The sequence below is a fragment of the Rhipicephalus sanguineus genome, chromosome 4 (assembly GCF_013339695.2).
Source record: "Rhipicephalus sanguineus isolate Rsan-2018 chromosome 4, BIME_Rsan_1.4, whole genome shotgun sequence".
In the NCBI taxonomy this organism is placed as follows: domain Eukaryota; kingdom Metazoa; phylum Arthropoda; class Arachnida; order Ixodida; family Ixodidae; genus Rhipicephalus; species Rhipicephalus sanguineus.
Window position 1 is genome coordinate 50,563,040 of NC_051179.1, and position 20,600 is coordinate 50,583,639.

Consider the following 20,600-nt stretch of genomic DNA (forward strand, 5'->3'; position numbering starts at 1 on the left):
GCCTTGCTCTTAGTGTCCCTTCAGGGAGAACCGCCGCGGTGGCTCACTTGGCTCCTGAACCGGAGGTCGCGGGTTCGATCCCGGCCGCGGCGGTCGCATTTCGATGAAGGCGAAATGCTATGGATGCCCGTGTACTACGCGATGTCAGTGCACGTTAGATAACACCAGATGGCCGAAATTTCCGTAGCCCGCCATTTCGGCGTGCCTCATAATCATATCGTGATTGTGACACGCAACACTAACGTATTATTATTATTATTAGTTTATGCAGCGACAGAATACAAGTACCGTCGTGCTAGTTCTGTGCTTTCACTCTGATATCCTCAGTATCACGTGCGCTCACCTATATATACGTGTTGACCGCGGACACGCGTCTTCCCACGGTGCAGGCCTCACCCGAAAGAGCATGCTATTGTATATGACGTGAGAGTTACTCGTAGGCAGACGATGGTATTACAAAAATAAAAAAGAAAATGCTAGGACTAGCTGAGCTGTTACGTTTGTTTGTTTTTTCCTGCCTCCACCTAGTCATCCCTTCTTTTCTCCCTCTATTTATAAAGATAAGATGACTGCCTTGAGTTTCAATTTGAGAATTGCGACTTGTGCAAGCGTCTCTGTAACATTTAGCAAGGGCCTTTCGGTCAGTCGCATGCGCAAGTGCCCTGGAATGCACCTTCAAGATCATGAAAAAATGAAAGCACTGTGAGCTTGAAAAAAAAAAAGAAAGAAGACGTGAACTTTGGCTCCGATACTTCCTTATCCGTGAGTCACCGCAGGGATGATCGATTATGTATGCTTCACCTCGGCGCTATACGTCGACGTTATTGGAAAAAAAAAAAAAAAGACGTCAGTGAAACAGATGCACGATGAGGTCAGAACACAATAAAGTCACGTTTCTTAACCTTTCGGGAAAGTATACTTTCTGTTAATATACGAACGAAGCAGCCCAGCTGTTGTTAAACAGGAACTGCGGGTGATGTCGTGTACTTGGGAAAATCACGCCGCTTTTTCTGCAGAAGGCTTCAGAAATTTCGAGGAACTTGCCCAGTTGTGAAATGAAATTTTGGGATGTTGTAGCAAGGTCGACAGCTGGGCTAGTTGGTAAGGTTCCATAATATTTAAAGCAGCGCAAGAGACGGGACGTCCCGTCTTTTGCGCTGCTTTGAATATTTTGGGATGTTACGATTCCAGAAATCACTACGAGGCACCAAAGAAGGGGAATGGATCAAGGGCTCGTTTCCTTTGTTATACGCAACCTAATCAAACCAACAGACAGTGAAACTAAAGAATAAGGTATAGGGAATATCAGTTGTAGGCGTTTCGCTGTAGTGACAATAATTGCGATAGAAATGTAGTGAAATTTAAGTGGACGAAAAGACAGCTTGCCGCCGATAGGGACCGAACCTATACAACCTTCGGATAACGCGCCGCAGAGTGTTATAGACGCCGTATTAATTTAGACCACCGAGCGTCTTTAACATGCACTTAAGTCTAACTTCTAAGCACGTGGCCAGGTATCGAACCCGCATCCTCGAGCTGGCGCAACATCCTCGTTACCACAGCGGGTCCCAGTTGTATACGTTAAAGCATGGACTCCGAGATTAGCCAGTGGCGCGCGCGCCGCCGGCCAATCTCGGAGGCCATGGTTAAAGTGCAGGCAAATGTTTTGACAGAGTACGTGGAGTTGCCTTATCCTATAAAACGTTATCTGCCTCTTTCGTAAACTGCGAAGTCCTTTTTTTTTTAATGCCTCTTCTGCAGAATGAGCTACATCACGCTCAGAACATTAATGTCGCGCTTCAGGTAATTTTGTTTATCGGGGTGTGTAATTTTCGGCGTTAATTCGGTTTTTTTTCGTCCGTGTATTGGTACGTATATAGAAGTGCGCACGAATTTGCTTTCTGTGTATCGGGCAAAGGGCCGTTTGACGCTTAACATGCCCGTTTGCAATTGTATTCACAGTACTACCATATTTCGCGTGCCGTGTGGAATGCGTGCGTCAGTCTCGGAATGAAGTGTGCACAAAAATGCGGGGGATGTAAACAACTATAGCACTCGAGGACGTCAAGCAGCCGGGCTTAATTGACGCGATCAAATGCCGAGTAAGGAGAGTAATTCAAGGCCGGGTGAAGGGCGAGGCTTCCCACGTAGATGCTGTGAGGAAAATGGATGCCGAACCGATTACAGTTCCGATGACGCCAAAGTGAAGACGAAGCCCGTGAACGAGCAGGTGTTTTGAAGCCACGGTAATAGCCGAAAGGAGCCAACTCCTTCGAGTTCGAATTGTTTTTGTCTCAGAAATAAATCAAGGCTCCGAAATTTCCGGCACGTCTTGTAGCGCATCGTGAGGCAAGAAAGAAAAAAAAGAAGGCTGTTTTTTTTTTTTTAATTGATAGACAACTCGGTCATTGGATTGAGATGGAACGATTACAAATTCGGCGTTATTGTAGCGGATATGGCCAACATTAGCTATCATTTAGCCATGCTCTATAGACAACATTATTCTGTGCTAACGTGCGCTGGCAGTACGCAAGTAATTGCGGTCGCTGAAGTCACTTGACTTATTGAGATTCTCTTTTTAATTGTAATGCCTTGGGGATCGGCCTATGTTTTCTATGAGAAATCTTACCGCATGTTACAAGGCCATGGAAGACGTTATCTTCAAAAAGTGCGCACTTCTAAGACTTGCGTCGTCAATGTACAGACAACATGTGAACGAGCTTCTCCAGCTGTTATGAAAAAAACAATTGCTTCTTCGTCGCCAGCTTGAAGCGCAACAAAACTACTGTCTCAAGACGTGTACCGTGGGCGGGGCTATAGTACGTAAAACATTGGCTTTAAAGTTAAGACTGCACTGAGGACGACGCAGCGGAGAGTACAAGTAGAGAGGACGAGCTCAGACTAACAACTGCTTTATTGAGGACACAACGTATTGCCTTTGCGAACAATGCGCGCCCCACGCAGCAAGCACTCGCTCCCGTCAAGACGGAAGACGTCGTGTCCTCAATAAAGCGGTTGTCAGTCTGCACCCGTACCGTCTTCCTCAGCGCGGCGTCTTAACTTTCCAAAAGCTGCTGTTTATCGCGTTTTAAACGCCGCACCATGTTTCTTCCTCCAACAATGCGATTTTCTCGCTCGTCCGATATGCCGTTCAATGGCTTACAACACAACGCTGGCGCCGAACTAATGCGCTCGAAAGCAAGTTGTCTTAGACTCGGCAAGAAGTGATGGAGATCGGGGCCATCTTCGGCTGAATCCAATCGAAGTTCTTGCTCTAGCTTCCCACCATTACACACTCTTTCTCAGGCTCTCTCACTATGTCATGTATTTCACTTAGCGAGCGCCGTTTTGCTGCGTTACGCGCACCGCGAAGTCTCGCTGGAAACGTCGCACGTGGTGTTGAGGAACAACCCTCTCGGGAGCTGCACCAGGCAGTTTAAAACGGCGTAAGCAAAAAATGAAACGAAAATAAGTCAAAGAGAAAACCTTCTGGCGTTACGCAACGCAGCCGTGCCGTGGAAGGCTGTGTTCCTGCGCGTGTGGCTCGTCGATTGTCCTGTCACGTTTCGGTCGGGGCTCTGTCGGAAGTGTCCCTTCCCGACCTCACCTGTCTCCGCGATCACTCGCCTTCGCCTGTGAAGCCGTTAGTGCTCTGGTTTTTTTTTTTTTTTACGCTTTTTTTTTTGCTTCTTCGACAGCCAGATTTTGACATCGTTTTTCGTGCCAGCTTTGAAAGTGAAAAGTTTGCGGAATGTTAGAGAGAAGGAAGGCCACAAGGCGCCGTCCTATTGTCTCGAGAAGACCGAGGTGATGGATACCCGGAAGCGAGAAGTACTTAAAGAAAAAAATAATGTCCGCTGGTATTTGGCGCTGGCTGCGGTTACGCTTATGGCAGTATGCCATTCTTTCTTGTGGAACAGTGGTTGTCATCGGGTCTGTACCTGCGTGTACTTAACCTTCGGAGAGAACCACTGACCGAAGTGCTTTAGCAAAACGAGCGGACGCCTATGCATCAAAGCGTGTGCTATGTTAGAGCTGGCGCAACATCTCTACGTTGTGATTAATCAGTCCGTGAACGTTCCGTCGATTGTACGACTCTTATCCTTTTCAATCAATCAGCCAACCAATCGTTGTATCGATCAGTTTACACCTGTCTTGGTAGAATAAAAAAAATTGTCATGCGATTAGTAACAAATGGTAAGTACAGGAGCCCCATGACCGCGAGTCCAAGAAGAATTATGCAGAATAGTTTCGGGACGAATACGTGTTTGCCGCCGGTGGGATCTGTCATTTGCAGATACGTGTATAGTTGAAACTCACTTGTTCGCTGAAATGAACGCTCCGCTCTGTACACTCTTTAGCTTAACATTCTGTTAACAGGTGTCGCCGTCAGCACTACTTATAGCGTCCGCACTCACAGTGACTGCAGGGTAGCATACCGGTTATGCCAGACTGGTTAACATCTCTGTCTTTCCTCTCTCTCGTTTTCCTCCACCACAGTGCCTAGCTAACTCTTATTCTAAGTTATACAAGAAGCACTGCCGCACTAAGAAATGACGATAATAAAACGATCGGCACAGCGCAGGTCCAGATTGGCTCTTTCTGTTTCTCAAATTGCCGCTCAAGACGGCAGAGTGCCAAGTGCGTAGTGTATGCGTGCAACTTCGTGCTGTGGCCATTAAATCCCAAGCATGCATTCGGAGCGCTTTCTCGCAACCCGGAGAGGATGGATCTCACATTCTGATGCAACGTAGTGGTTTCGTCACGTTATACGAGTGGCTGCAAGAGATTATCGGTTTCATTACGTCACTCTTGTGACGTAATCAAACCGATAATCGGCCTTGTGGCAAGGTCGCACGTTAGGGTCAAGGAAGATTTCGAGCTTTGTCAGCACCACGAAGCTCAGAAAGGCGTCTGCAGGTCAAGTTTAGCAGATACCTGCCGGATCACGGAAGTCCGCGCTGTGCAGCCGCCCGTACGTTGTCAGCCACGACGTAGTGGTTACAGTGGTTACAGTTGCTGTCTGCACTTATTCGCATTCCGCCAATCTGAAAGCGCAGTGGCGGAGTGTTAAATTACTCTGATAATAGTATCGGTTTGCATCCCAGGACCGAGGCAAGAAAAGCTTCCTTCGGCTGCTAGAAAATGTTCCTTCCTTTTTCTGCCCTACGAGATTTTAAATGTTGGGGTTTTATTTCACAAAACCACCATATGTATTGACGCCGTCGTGAAGGTGTCCGGAAATTTCGACCACCTGGGGGGTTCTTTAACGTGCACCTATACCTAAGTACACTGGCATTTCGCCTTCATAGAAATGAGGCCGCCGCGGCCGAGATTCGATCCCGCGACCGGCCCACGAACTATATAGCAGTTTTGTGTCTTCACTTTCGTCAGCAGCGACAGATGAGCGGTGAAGTTGACACAAAAAACATAGACACCTCATGTATAAGCGGTACATACGCACGCATTTGCCTGAAAAGGAATTAAGTAAAATAGAGAGAAAGAGAGAGTTTGGCAAAAGTGTCCCCGTATGTCAAACGACAGCTTTCACTCCACGGGGAGGTCGTTTCTGGCACGACTCCAGGACGTTTTTGTACGCGAGTCATTAACCTTCTAACTAAACGGAATAATTTAAAACGAGTTTGCCTAATGAACTGCTCGTTGGGCAGGCATCGAAACCGAGTGAGGATATTCCGCCCCATAATAACACGACATGTAATGTTATCAGCGAACATTTCTTGTTTCGTTGTGTTTTCTTCTCGCCTCTGTGCTTGCGGCGCACACCAAAGGCCAAGTATACGGGCGTTTTCACCTTTTGTCCCGACCGGAATTCGCTAGCCGCGGTCGGGAACCGAACCCGTGCTCTCGAGCTCAGCAGCGCGTCACCGCTTAGGCTGGCATCTGTAATTCTATATACTCCCTAGTCTGTAGTCTGTAAACACTAAAAAAAAAGTCCTTTTACTCTTTCTTGTGAGTCCTGACTTGACTCGTATACGACTCTCTTTAAAGAGACACGTGAACTCCCTTTGGAGGTCATTATGCTCTCTTTAGTGAGTTACGGGACCAAAAAGAGAGCTAACATGTCTCTTTAAAGGGAGTCACATACGTGGCGAGTCAGGACTCAAAAGAAAGCGTATACACGTGGTCTTACTGTTCTCATCTTATAGGGCGTATATTCTCAAATGGGGTTTTTGAAATGAAATGTTTGACAGGCATGCTATAGCTGCCGCTTCTGACGGCCTTGACCGACTCGATGCTATACACGCGTGCGCATCGGAGCAGGCGGGCCGGAAAGGCAGCTTGTCTGTGACGTCAGCGCTCATTGCGCAGTGTCAAGGGCAAAAACCAGGAAGAGGAAGGCGCGGCCTTCTGGTGGTACGTGTCGCTATAGGGCTGCGCATCATCTACCCCCTTTTTTTTTTTACTCTCTCTTTTATTTTTGTATCCCTCCTTTGTTCGTGCCTCGCGTTCAATGTGCGCGCCCCTGCGCTAGGTTTTTACGCATTTTCTTTTTCCTGCGCATAGAATCCTCCCACTCGCGGAACTTGGCCGCCTCTTTCAATGATACCGTCATTACGCGATGGGCTGCCTTTCCTTGTAGTTGTTTCCTTTTTCTTTTCTCTTTCCTTTTGCTATTGTTCATCGTTGAAAATTTTGAAGGATGTGAAATGTTTGGTTGTTGGAGGAGACAGTTGGCTGCTGTTCTTTTACTGATCGGTATACTCACGTTATTAGGGTGTTCTAGCTGTGCTGGTTTTAGCGTACGGCAAATATACGGAAATGCCGTAACGCCGTGGTCAAAGCACGAAGAATGCATAACAATATGTGACACAGTTTTAGTCAATGCGGTGGATCAGTAGGAGAACAGCTGCTAAGAATTGGGCCACATATCAAGCCCGTCTTCGTCACCTCAGAGCAACCGGTCATCGCCCGGGTCGCCCCCTTGATTCGCAAAGTTGTATCCATAGGCCTTTTCACCGCTTCTCCCTATAGACTTCATGCTCGAAATGAACGAGTTCGTTTAAGTGTGGCGCGCATTTTGTGTTGCGTCGTAAACTATATGCTAAGCATAAGGGCAGCATTCCGCACAACAATAGCACACCTCACACGGTCCTTTATGCATTCGCTTAACACGACTCGAAGGCGAAAGCAATATTCTTTTTCTTATCAGTCCATGTATTGACACCCCCCCTCCTTGCCTAAAGCTCTCTGCACCCAACACTGCCTCCGGGATCAAATGCATTGCAAGCTTTCTCCACCTCACGTGTATTTGCAATGCCTCTGGGATCGGGGCACCCCTCACCAAGCGACGATGTCATGTGATGATATCACCATGTGACGTCACAAATTTTGCCGACCTTTGACGTCATGATGACGTGATCACGCGACAGCGATTATTATTGCGATAGCAATTATATGGACTGTCTCGGCTGATTTTTGCCGTCGCCGCCGTCATGCACCGTATATATATATATTGTAATGAAGACAGCGGCGCTCGGGCATAGGCGCATGTTCGGCTAGGGCGAGAAGAAGGAAGACGAGGAGAATAAGAACAGCCGGCCCAGCGAACGGGCGTTGTCTCTTGTTTCTCTGCATGACTATATATATATATATATATATATATATATATATATATATATATATATATATATATATATATATGATCAAAGCCACAAAGAAAAATAATTCAGAAAAACTCTCCGACGCGCGGAATCGAACGGGCGACCTACCGTTTTCCAGCGCGCGGCGTTCGACGGATGGGCCACCAACAGCACCGTCTTTCAACCTGCTAACGGCGATCTATTTATATGCACCACTTACATCAACATGCTTTCTTAGTTACCACATAGACGGCGCGATGTGCACGCATGGTTAAAGATCGTCGCCCCGTTCCTGCGAACGCCGTTGCTCTTCGGCCTACAGGGCGTGGTCGCCTTCGTGCGCTCATCTCGAGGAAAGAAGGGGGCGGCTGGCGGGGGGAAGGGGGGGGAGCGGGGGGTTGTATGTCTTGTGCTTTCCCCGCGATGTCCGCGCTGAAGTCACAGAGCGTACGAAGGTCGCTTCGCTCGCTGCAGCGGCCACGTTTGCGAAAGGAGCGCGCTGTTCAAACAGAAATAAGTAACAACTGGGACAGTTAGTTCGCGCTCGTCCTGTGTGTACCTGTTCGTTCGTTTCGTGCGTCCTGCTTAATGTTTGAGCAGTGCGCTTCCAGTGTCGAGCTGTGACGCATGATAGTTCGCGCTCGTCCTGTGTACGTTCTTTTCGTGCGTCCTTTGCGCTCGAGCGACGCACTGGCAATTTCAAGCTGCTTTCCGTTCTTCGCGTTACATTCCAATTTATTGCTATCGCATTCACTGCTTCGCCGTTACGGCAAAACTGTGACTTTTTTTTGCATCACTCGTGTTGATATCGACGGTCACTTTTCGCGTTTGATGGTAGATTTAAGGATTTCGCCTTGAGGCGCTGCAACACTTTCGACATGCTCAGAAAACGCTGCCTATCGGTAGTCGAGGATCCTGAAAACACGTGAGCCAAACATTGCAGCGCAGCACGCGGCCTGCAATTTACAATTAATTCTCGACGTCAGCTAAAATTCGCTTCCTCTCCTCTCTACAAATGATGCATTTACTCAAACGACGGCGCCATATGCCAAAATTTACGACCATTGGCTTATTTGAGCATCGTTGGCTGCATAGTTACTGCGCCCGCCGCGGGAGGCCGCCACGTGCCCGCGCTCTCACTGAAGGTTGGCTGCGCGATTAAAGAAAAAAAAAGTGCTCAAGGTCATGGCGTCCGCTTGACGTAGCTTCTTTACGCCGTGCTATTCCTCCCTGTTTAGCTTCCAGCGCGTTCGTCAGGACGAGAGAAGTGAAAAAGGAATTACAGCGTGCGACAAATCTAACTCCGCTCGTACTCGACGGATTCTTAAAACGTTTGCGCCAGTCGATTCGGGAGGCAATAAGCTGCTTTAGTAAAGCCATTCGATGGTTTCTTGGAAAAGTGTTGTAGGGCCCCTTTAAAGTAAGAAGCGTGGTCGATTCGGCACCCTACCCACGAAAACAAAAATTGCGTATCCTATAGTATCGCATCAGTTAAGCGTATGATGAGGGAATCCGTATATTTCTGGACTGCTCTAGCTTTCTCTCTCAACACACACTCTCTCTCTTCTGAGTGGCATCTCAGAGCAGCGCTTGCTAGGCGGCCACATTCTGTGATGGCTGATTTCACTTATTTAATTACATTTATCACTTGCTGTGCCTCGCGACTGATCACCACGATAAGGGCGGCGCACGCGGCCGCGCCCGATGCAGCGACGACGAGGCGTAATAAGTGAAATGAATCATTACGATACGAGGACGCATTTATGGCGAAGATTTAACGATAGTCTCCATAATTTTGAAGGCCGTTTATCCCTTTGTCGCGGGTGGCGCCACGTCGTTAACGACCTTGACTCTCGGTCACAAGGACAAATTTGTCGTTCGCTCGCCGGGACAGTGACATGCATGCATGTAACACGTGAGCGGCGGCGCGCGCAGGTGGTGCATAGTTGCGCTGTGTGCAGTCGCTGGCTGCGCGCTGTGCTGGCTGTGCTTTCGCGTGCGGACATGTGTGACGCATTCCATTAGATGGAATGCCGCGCCCGTTGCTATCAGCTCTTTAGCGATCGCGAACGACGGCGCCCACTTGCTGTCGTATGGCGCCTTGCACTGAGCGCTTACATTCAATGTGCTCCATGCGACACATCTGGCGTGCAGTATGTGTGACACATGTGTAGACAAATACGTATAGACAATCGTGACGACTAAGAGAAAGAATTCACGGGCCATTCCACTCTGCGAAGGTGAATGACTAGCGAAGCTGTTTATCACGTGCACGACACAGAGGTCACACTGAATTTTGATGAAAGGTACAGACAGAATCCGCCTTCTTCAAAATGCCACGGCGCATGCGCCCTTCCCCTAGCGGGAAAGTCGCAAACGCCTCACGATCTCGGAGGCTTTTATTCTGGCCATACCGGTTGCCCCGGCGCCTACCAGAACCCCACCAGAACGGCAGAGGGCAGCACAGGAAAATGATAGAGGCGGATTTTTAAAATTTAGTGTATGCTCATTTTATAGCACGTCCACCTCAATTTGCATGGGCCAGAAGTGCAGTGCGCATGTTATTTATTTATTTATTTATTTATTTATTTATTTATTTATTTATTTATTTATTTATTTATTTATTTATTTATTTATTTATTTATTCTGTTTATTTCGAGTGGACCAATGGTGAGTAGTGGGGTTTGCCCAATTTCTGTCTCACCCACAAAAAAGATTGACAGAGGCGGTTTATTGCCGTCTGTAATATAAAGAGGTCAAAGGAGTTGTGATCATAGAAGCATCTTCTGTTCGAGAAATGGTCATGGCGCAAGTGGGGTAACACTAACAGCGAACACTACGATTACGTTTCTAGGTCTGAGGTTATGGATAAGAAGCTAAAAACTGAAATTCAAAAAAAAATATTTTTTTTGTGTGTTTTGACTTCCACATTGGAGCAGCTTGCAGACGTCGGTGATTATGTATGTACAGCCATTGTGCGCTGGAATCTAGCGTCGGAGATGTCATTCTTTGTTTGCTTGTTTATTAGTTTTTGTCCTCAATATTTTTGTAATTAAATATCGTCTTTAAATGGGCACGAAGAGACAACAAGCGATTTTTCTCGTATTAGTTGGTTATTACGTTGTAAGGAAATCACGAAAACTTAACGTCGCCTGTTTCGGGAATTCTCATTGTGTCAGTGTTGGCAAAATACGAAAAGAAATATTACTTTGAAATCTGTGACTTCACGCTGACATTTTGCGATGAAATTTCATCGCGAAATACGAGAAATAAAATTTGGCCTTTGTTTTCCCTCCTTATGATGAAGGTGTGATGACAGGATTAACGGCAATATAATTCTAAAAAAATAACGTATCAGTCTAAATTGTCTTATTGTTTCATTTCAACGTCTCGTTAAGCTATATATATGTGTAAACGATTAATTCTTACATAGCCCTAAGCGGGCAACCCTATGTCAGGCCCGCCGAGCCGCTATAGCCAGTGGAGCCTTGGAAGAAGGGCCCCACCCGCAATGAACTACTTTATTTTTTTCAATAAATGTTGTTTCTCTCTCTCTCTCTAGCCCTAAGCGTCGACTCACTAGTCTATGAAAGGGAACGCAACTATACTGCCGTGGCCTCGAGTGACGCTGGCTAACACTTCATGGTTAACACGCAGAGAAATGGCCGAGAAAAAGCAAAGTGCTACCGCAAGGCACGCCTAAAGTGGAGGTTGTAGGTTCGTTTCCCACAGGCTGCAAATTGCTTCTTTTTAGAGCGAAAGCTGTACTATACGCTATGACTCCCAAGATCATTCATCGCGTCGCAACGACCTTGAGCCGCCGGAGCGCGACGTCACGCCACGTGATCCGCTGCGGATAGGCGTCGCAGCTACTCTCTCTCGGATAGGGTGCCTTGATGCCCGCGCGCTCCGCTGAGGGTGAGGACAGGCGCGTCGTCTGCTACGACGGCCGCCATTGCGAATCCCGCCGCCGCTCGGCAGCATGCGAAACGCGCTACACAAAGCGCTTGCGGTGCGCGGATACGTCCCGAAATAAGTGCACGCTAGTGAGCTTTCTCTTTTTCTTTTCTTTTTTGAGGCTTGGGCAGCTTTTATTGCTGTTTTTGCCTAAATGTTTATTAAGGAAGCATGTAATTCATGTAAGCTGACGGCCTGTGCATGTGTTATGCGCTAGAGGTAGACGTAGACTCCGTTATGTTGAAAACCAATCCTCTTCCTTACGTCGGAAACGACAAAGTCTAAAGCCTTATTTAATTTTCTCGTAAGCTCTGCATTCCAAATACACAAACAATCGTTTAAAGTATTTGTATACATGTCAGCAGCAGCAGCAGTATATGTATCTGAACACACACAATTTAGTGTTGCGAAGCTACCTAAGCGCGATTAAGGTGGCTCATTTTGCTAAGTTTGCAAACAATTTACTCGTTTATTATAAATGGCAGCATACATATTATACACAGAATAAAGGGCCGAGGGGAAGTATGGTGCGATTATCCTGCTAAAATGAAACGAAAGCTTCTTTATCATTATTGTTTCTTGCTCACAATCTGTAGCCGCTACTGTATCGGCACTCGAGTTGCACCTTGAGTCCTTATCAAAACGATGAATACGTTGTTGAGTAGTATGCCGTAAAACTTTGCATGCGCGCAGTATCAGTGCGTTTTTCCTTCTTCTTTTTGTATCTGCAGTTTCTTTTTCTGTATCTGCAGGTTTTCTCGCATGCCCAATTGCATGCACATAATATTGAGTGTTTCCAATACTGTTTTACACTTTGTGCGGCAGATGCACGGCGTCGGTTATTTGTCTCTTTTATTAATAATAATATCTAGGGTTTTACTTGCCAGAACCATGATATGATTATGAGGCACACCGTAGTGGAGGGCTCCATGAATTTTGACCATCTGGTGTTCTTTAACCTGCACTGACATCGCACAGTACACGGGCCTCTAGCATTTCGCCTCGACCTAAATTCGACCACTGCGGCCGGGATCGAACCCGTGACTTTCGGGTCAGCAGCCGAGCTCCGTCACCACCATACCACCGTGGCGGTCGTATTTTTAAAGCGAAAGCCTTAAATGCATCATCAAACGCGAAATTTGACCGTCGGCGTCCAGCGTCTACGGCGTCAGCATACCAAGACGTTGAGGACGAGGGACGAAAAAATCGTCACGTGATGACGTCACCATAGACGTCATCATGGCTTCACAAATTTTGGCGTGACGTCATATGATGCCGTTATCACATGACATCGTAGCTTGGTCAAAAGTGGGCAGATCACGGAGGCAGTGCAAAACCAGGTGAGGTGCCTCCGATCTTGGAGGCAATGCAAAACCGCGCTTTGTGCGCAAAAAACTGAGAAGATGGCTTTCGCTTTCGAGCCGTCTTAAGCGTACGCATAAGGGAGCCTGTGAGTTTTTATTTCATTAACTGGTTTTCCATGACGTACTCACTGTACAACTTGACTTTGTTTCTCGTATTTTTTACTGACATAGCGTGTCTACTGTACACAATGCTTCCCCGTCTTGTTGTTGTTTTCATGCGTCTTCTTTGTATAGACGTTTCGCGAGAACTGTTTGTATGCGCATTCCTGTATGAGCCTTCAGGGCTTACATTATTAATAAATAAATTATGCTTGCTGAAAGAAATAAGATACTGAATGTGTATGTGTGTGTGTGTGTGTGTGTGTGTGTGCGTGTGCGTGTGTGCGTGTGTGTGTGTGTGTCTGTGTGTGTGTGTGTGTGTGTGTGTGTGTGTGTGTGTGTGTGTGTGTGTGTGTGTGTGTGTGTGTGTGTGTGTGTGTGTGTGTGTGTGTGCGCGCGCGCGTTAATATCCAGTGTACAGGCCATTTATTTGTGCGCATTAATGCTGCGCTGACAGAAGCAATTACAGAAATAAAACGCAAATCACACACTAAAACACAACTGCCACTAGTCGATTCACAGTGATCGTAAATGATTAAAAAAACAGAAACTGCGTAATTATTTAAGGCAGGACGAAAATGCAACCTTGAAACACAGAAACAGGGAAGGACAAGAATCATTTAACTGGACACATACATAAATGGGAATCAGACCAGCACAGAAGGCGTACTTGAAACACGGAAAGGAATATAAAAAAAAAGAACCGCCGTGGTTTTTACTATGGTGCTTGACTGGTGACCCGAAGGTTGCGGGATCGAATCCCGGCCGCAGCGGCCCCATTTCAATGGAGGTGAAGTGACAGAGGCCCGCGTACTTAGATTTAGGTGCACGTTAAAGAACAACAGACGGTCAAAATTTCGGGAGCCTTTTACTATATACGGCGCCTCTCATAATCATATCGGGGTTCTTGGGACGTAAATTCTCACAAATAATTATTATTAGGAAAAAAGAAGGATCTGATCTGCAGACAAACACGCACAATATATTCCATGATACATTTCAAATCACAAAAGTAGCGAAAGCAAAAATCAAAGGCAGATACAGGACCAACCAAGTGCAGTAAAGAATGTTTGGGAAGAAAAATGCAAGATTCATGCACACGTGAACCAAAGCATTTTAAGCATGTAGCTGATATCAATGTGTCCATAGATTACGCAAGGTTAACACCGGCAGGTTACCCTTGCATGTGCATTCGAAATACCGGCGGGAAACTTACGCTGCAAGTGCATAATGTGTTCTTCGGATGCCGCTTGTCACGTTTGATTTTTGCTGTCCAAAGAAACCTCGTATCTTCTAAAACGATACAGCTCCCAGCGTTTCTGGAATGATTGCTGCACTGCGGCACGCAACACTCGGCCATGGTGACGGTAGCGAGCGCATAAAACTGGAGGGAAACGAGCACCGACCTAAAAAGAGCACGCGCGCCACGCACAAGTGACCAGGCGGGGGATTCAAAATGGCGGCCACGCTGCCGCCAAGGCCGCGGAGGCGGCACCTGCCCTTTCAAAAGCTGACACCACTCTAAGCGGGGGCGCGCGCATCGAGGCACTCTACTCTCGGAGTCTCGCCGCTGTGGTACCACGTGATCAGGCGAAGATTTAATGGCTGCTTCGCCGTCTCTCAGCCTCGCCATGGATAGCGCGCCGGTTGGGCCGTCTGTGCGTGCGCTTCAGCGCATGCGACAGGCTGAATCCAATCATCCAGTAGCTATAGCTAAACAGCAGGCTGTGAAATATCAAGCAAATGCAAAGTTGCCTGCTGAGACACCGCAGCAAAGGGTTGACAGATTCGCCTAGTCGTCGAGAAGCTTACCAAGCGCGGAAGCGTGCCAACATCGAAGGTATACTGCAGCCGCCACCGTCGTTCAGCACCACGAACAATAACAAGGAGAAGAAGCATAACTTTAGGGAATACTGTGTGCATACAGTCTTGACTCATTGGATAAGCAAGCCAAACATGTGTGTACCTTTCGCTCGTGATAACTTGGTTGACAAGAGTTAAAGCACAATCAATTTTTCGTCCGCTCTTATTTTACCTTCATCTTGTAATAACTACCCTTCAGTTAAGAAGTACAACTAACGCCATCTCGTATGCCTCTCTTGTCCTTACTTATGTGCCGCTTTTTCTTTAAGGCGCTGTGATTTGTTCGTCTGTGTCAGCCGTATATGCATTGAGCCTTAATTCGCCGCTTGCTTTCCCGCAGGAGACCTGCTGGCCAGCGTGGACACTCGGCACATGAACAACTACTACGGCTGCGTGTCGCCCTGCGGACGCTTCGTCGCTTCATCTGGTAAGATCGAAAGCGTCTCATATATCGACTGAGTCAGAAAGAGATACTGTAAAAACGCAGTTTATGATTTTGTGTGCATGCATTAGCCCCGTCACTGGCCATCAATGCGCCAGTTGCAATAGGACGTACGCGTTTTAACGTGAATCGGGCCAGCTGGTCGCGTCAGGATTCTCGCCGGTCCGGCATACATGAGAAGCGAAACGAACGCCACTCGTTGCTACAGAAAACTCAAACGTGGTATTTTTGTGCAAATATGCCAATACAGGTCATATTTACACAGACGCGCAGAGATTCTTGGTCTGGCTCGGCGAGCCAGTTGGAACGGATGCATAGACGAAATAAACTCTCTCGTTGATGTTCGCCGTGGTTGATTTTAAAGCGAAAGCTTTACTGGCCTAGTCGAGCGCGTTTCGCTGTGTATCTCCGCGTGGCCTTGAAGCGAAGAACGCATACCCCGTGACAAGCCGCTTGAAGTTTAATTGCGGCGTTGCAGTTGTGCACGATCCTACAGCGAACACGTTCGTCGGCTCGTCTGTATATACCCCTCCGAATACCCTTCCTCAGCGTCCGAGGTGAAAACGCAAGGAGCACGCGAGCGCGATCCTCTGTTGGTGATTTAGGGGCGTGGTATTCCTCACGTCGACTGCGGCTACAGCTTCCGTAACTAACGAAACGACTGTAGTGAGTGCACGCAGTACGGAACGGTCGATTAGCCATATCGTTCGGTTGGCAAACTGTGCTTCGGCTACGACGGTAAACAATCATAACCAAGTAAACAAGCTTTCGGTTGCATAACTGGACCTAGCCGAGCTAAGCCGCAGCCATTTTATTTTCTGCTGACGTCTTGGTCACAACTATCTATTCCTTATTGGCACGAAAGGACGTTGCAATCGGAAAGAGCCAAGGCTCTAGCTTATTGTGAACTTGGAAAATCTTTCCGGTATCAGAATGCCCAGGTACTATAAGCCAAACAAGCCAAAAAGCTGATTGGAAATAGCGAGGCTTGAAAGTGGCGAAAAGTCGTCGACCGATAAATGTCGCTACGCGGAGCCAACGTTGACTCCACCACCATTCCTCGTTCGACGAATTCTCTCCGGATGTACGCCATAATGTACCTGGAAGTGTATGACGTCGTAATCACAATGACGTATACGCCGACGCTGAGATTTCAGCGTGACATTCAAGAAACGGCAGTGTTTTTTAAACATTAATTTTCTCGTGTTTTCATCAACTTTTTTTTCTTCGGCTATAATCAGCAAAAATTGATATCTGAAAGAGCACTTTTGCAAGGCTTAATCAGCAATGAATAATTTATATATCTGTTTATTCATTCTACGTTTGATAACACTGTTAATATCACGTGAGAATTGGGCTTTTTTTTTTTTTTTGAGCGGCTCTTTTCTTTACACAACCAAATGAATCCAACAGACAGTTAAGCCAAGGAAAGCATAAGGAACATTATTTGCTGTGTTTAACTGTTGTCTACTAATAACGTCAATTGAAAGAATTAAAGTGTAAGAAAAAGCACCCTTTCCGTTGGTGGGATCCCAACCCACAACCTTCGATAAAGGGGGCTGTTCATGGTGAAGATGTTGTTGATGATGATGATGTTACTGTTGTTGTTGATGTTGATGCTGCTGCTGATGATGATGATTTTGTTGATGTTGTTGATGGCGATATTCTCGTCCTAGTGAGACGCCCGAGCAACCTAACCGCATTAATTACTCGATTACGCAACGTTCCTTTTATCATAATTTAAAGAAAGGCGGGCGCAGCAACTAACTATTAAGGCTGTCCACGTGCTATCATACGTGATTCTGAGCATTGTTTCCGAGACGTCTAAATATTCTCCTGCTGACGTTCGCGCTCACTTTGCGTACATATTCAGCTATGCGCACGTGATTTACTTCTTTATTTAAATTTTTTTGGCGCCTTATATATGAGTCGCTGCTGAGGAATGCCTTAAACGCCACTGCGTTACTGTCGTCAAATGTGTCGCTGCGATCTTTCGCGCTTTCGTCAACTTTGAAGACAATGGACCCTTCCCGTCAACTTCTTGTTTTCGGGCGGTCGTTCCTCGACTTTGAGGGACGGCGACCCGCGTATACGTGCGCGGGTGCATTCGCGCGTCAATGAGTCCCGTTGCACACATTTTAAAATAGGTACAATGACAGTTCGTGGATTTCTTTGCTGACGTTCGGCCAATGTCGCCTGGAATGTATGACGTCCGTCCGCTTCATTAAAGACGGGACACTAAAATAGCAGCGCTATAGATGATTTTTCGCACAAACTCAGGATATCGTTATTTTTTTATTGTATAGTTACGGGAGAGCCATTGATACATATCGGAATTAACGAGACGCGCAGCTTTCGTGAAACAGGGTAATTAAATCAGCATTTTGGTGTATTTGCTCTTGGCATGGCAAACCGCGCGAAATTAACAAAAAAAAAAGAAAGAAAACTCGGTGGGGTGGGGGGGGGGGGCTGCATTCGTGTTGGGACAGACTATTCGCCAAGCTGTATTCGTATTTCTGCTGTTGACGCCTCTCCGTTCGTTTTTCCCGCGTGAGCGACTGCCCACGGACACGTTCTTACTCGGTCTCATAGGCCGCATTCTCCGCTTTCGCTGTCCGTATTCCCGCGCTGCGCCGTCTCGCCGTGTCCATTTGTGTCTACAATACGGACGCGAGCCACCGAGAGTAAGAAAACGCCCGGTCCCCACTATCTTGGCAACGCATGGGCGTGAGGATAAACAGCTTCGCTATAGTAGGAGACAGACGGGAGTGAGCGCTAGCAAGTTAAATCGCGAAACGTATATCGCGTGTATCTACTGTGCAGCTGTACATATATTGCCCAAGCGTTTTGCGCACGGTATCAATTACGACTTGCCTATACCAGGCAAAGCGTGGAAATCGTCCTCCTATACCACGCGTGGCTTGCGTCACGCTGTAGCTGCCTACGGGATAGACCCACGTTGCTACGTGTGTCCGCGGGGTTGGATGCGGCGTATGCAGGGCAGGGGCGTAGCCAGGGGGGGGGGGGGCTTATGGGGCTTCAGCCCCCCCCCGAAATTTTTCGTGCTCTCATACACCACCAACCAGCGGCGTCACCCGGGTGGTGGGATTTATTGGGCTTCAGCCTGATTATCATTTTTTTAATTATTTATCTTTTTATGACCCTCAAAATGTTAGCAGAAGCAAGTTTGATATCGGGCTCTACACAGATGGCTCAAAAGTGGATGATGACACAAAACATCAACAGCTAGCTTCTCCTTGGATTCCTCCGCCATGCTATATGTTTAAGTCTATGAACGATTTTAAGCAGAAACGAATGTTTACGTGGCTTGGCTGGACAGGTACCGATGGCTTAGCTTCTCAGCGCTTCAAGAGGGTGCGTTTTGCCGAGTGTGTGTCCTTTTTAGCAGAAGTGAGATTGGCAAGGGCCAACATGCGCGCACTAAGGCCCTCGTATCCAATCCATTTCAAAAGTGGAAGCACGCCCTCGAAGTCTTCGGTGCACATGAAGTCACTAAATATCACACTGACGCTCATCTGGTAGCCGATAGTTTTCTTCAAACCTTCTCAGGATGTGTGCCCAGTGTTGTTGATCAGCTGGACCATGGCAGGCAAATTCAAATAAGAGAGATCCGAAGGAAGTTACAGCCTATTGTTGAGACAGTTCTCTTTTGCGGGTGGCAAGGTGTGGCTCTCCGTGGACATAGAGACAGTGGTCCCATGGATTCAAGCACAGCCTCCTCTACAAATACAGGCAACTTCAAAGAGCTGCTTCGCATGCGCGCGGATTGTGGCGACACAGATAAAAAAAAGCATTTCGAAAGTTGCCCAAATAAGGCCTCATATTTTAGTTTATATGTACAAAACCACATTATAGAAATCTCTGCTGCAATCATCAAGGAAAGCCTAGTCGCAAAAGTAAACGCTGCAGGCTGCTTCTCCGTACTTGCTGATGAAACGACGGATGTTGCAGGTATCGAGCAGCTTACTGTTTGTGCAAGGTACCTTAATAAGGATGCGAACGGAATCGAAGAAGTGTTCTTAGGCTTTATGCCAATTCACGACCAAATGGCCGGGCCCTGGCTGACACCATCATAAGGCTCCTTATAGAAATGGGAATTAACATGCAGCATCTCCGTGGTCAAGGCTACGGTGGTGCAAGTTCGATGGCCGACAAAACGAATGGTGTTCAAGCTGCTGTCCGTGAGAAATATCCAGCCGCACTCTATGTATTCACTGCGCGTGTCACTCCCTTTATCTAGTTGTGTGTGCAGCATGCTCCATCACAGACATTCGAAACTCTTTTGGGACTCTGAAGGCGACGTCAGCCTTTTTCCGTAAATCTTCCAGCCGCAAACACGTTTTGCGAAAAGTGATAAGTTTGAGCTGTCCTGAGCCTACCAGGCAGCGCCTTTTGGGACTATGCGAAACGCGCTGGGCCGAGAAGCACGATGCAGTGCTTTCATTTGTGAGCCTCTTTCAGCCGTTGATCGCAGCACTAGAGGAGACTAAGTTTAACGGAAATGGCGAAAGTCCAGTGCAGGCAAACAGTCTAATGTTGGCACTCTTTTCACCAGCGTTCCTTGTAAGCCTGCATGTGACGGAACACGTGTTAGCACTGACTTTGCCACTGTCAAAGAAGCTGCAGACGAGGAGTATCGACATGAGCGCTGCCATTGACGACAGAGAAGTGATACAGCAGACAATTGAAAGTGACCGCAAGAACACGAATGTTTCTTTCTCAAAAATATTTGCACAAATGCAGGCATTGGCAGAAAAACTGAATGTGGAGATCACCAGCCGTCGAGCCGGTGTCCGGAAGCAAAACCTTGGGAGCAATGCATTCGAAAGTGCGGAAGAATATTTTCGCAGAACCCTGTTCATTACGTTCATGAACCACGTACTAGCCCAGTTAAACCAACGGTTCGAACAGCACAGGACACTTCTAAAGGACTTTTCATTAATTGTATCATCCGCAATACCACCAATGCAAGATGATCGGGAGAAAGGAGCAGAAAATCTCCTGACCGTTTTTGCGCATGACGTCGAAACGAGGGCTGGTTTTGGAGAACTGCGACTATGGTGGACAAAGTGGGCGAACAAAGCAGCAAACCAGAGCCCCGGTACAGGAACCGATGCCCTCTCTCATTGCGACAGCAGGTTCTGTGCGAATGTGTACAAGCTACTCCGGATTCTAGTCACCCTTCCAGTGACCACTGCCAGCGCAGAGGGAACGTTTTCAAGCATGAGGTTACTTAAGAACTACTTACGCTCC

General features: G+C 47.3%; 1 protein-coding gene across 1 annotated transcript in view; it reads left to right on the forward strand.

The window, feature by feature from the left end:
• LOC119389950 (transducin beta-like protein 2) overlaps positions 1–20,600 on the forward strand; it is a 285,922-nt gene that overhangs the window by 197,693 nt on the left and 67,629 nt on the right. Inside the window, exon 5 of the mRNA XM_037657411.2 lies at positions 15,225–15,311. Coding sequence (XP_037513339.1) covers positions 15,225–15,311 — 87 coding nt within the window. The remainder of the gene's footprint in view (positions 1–15,224; positions 15,312–20,600) is intronic.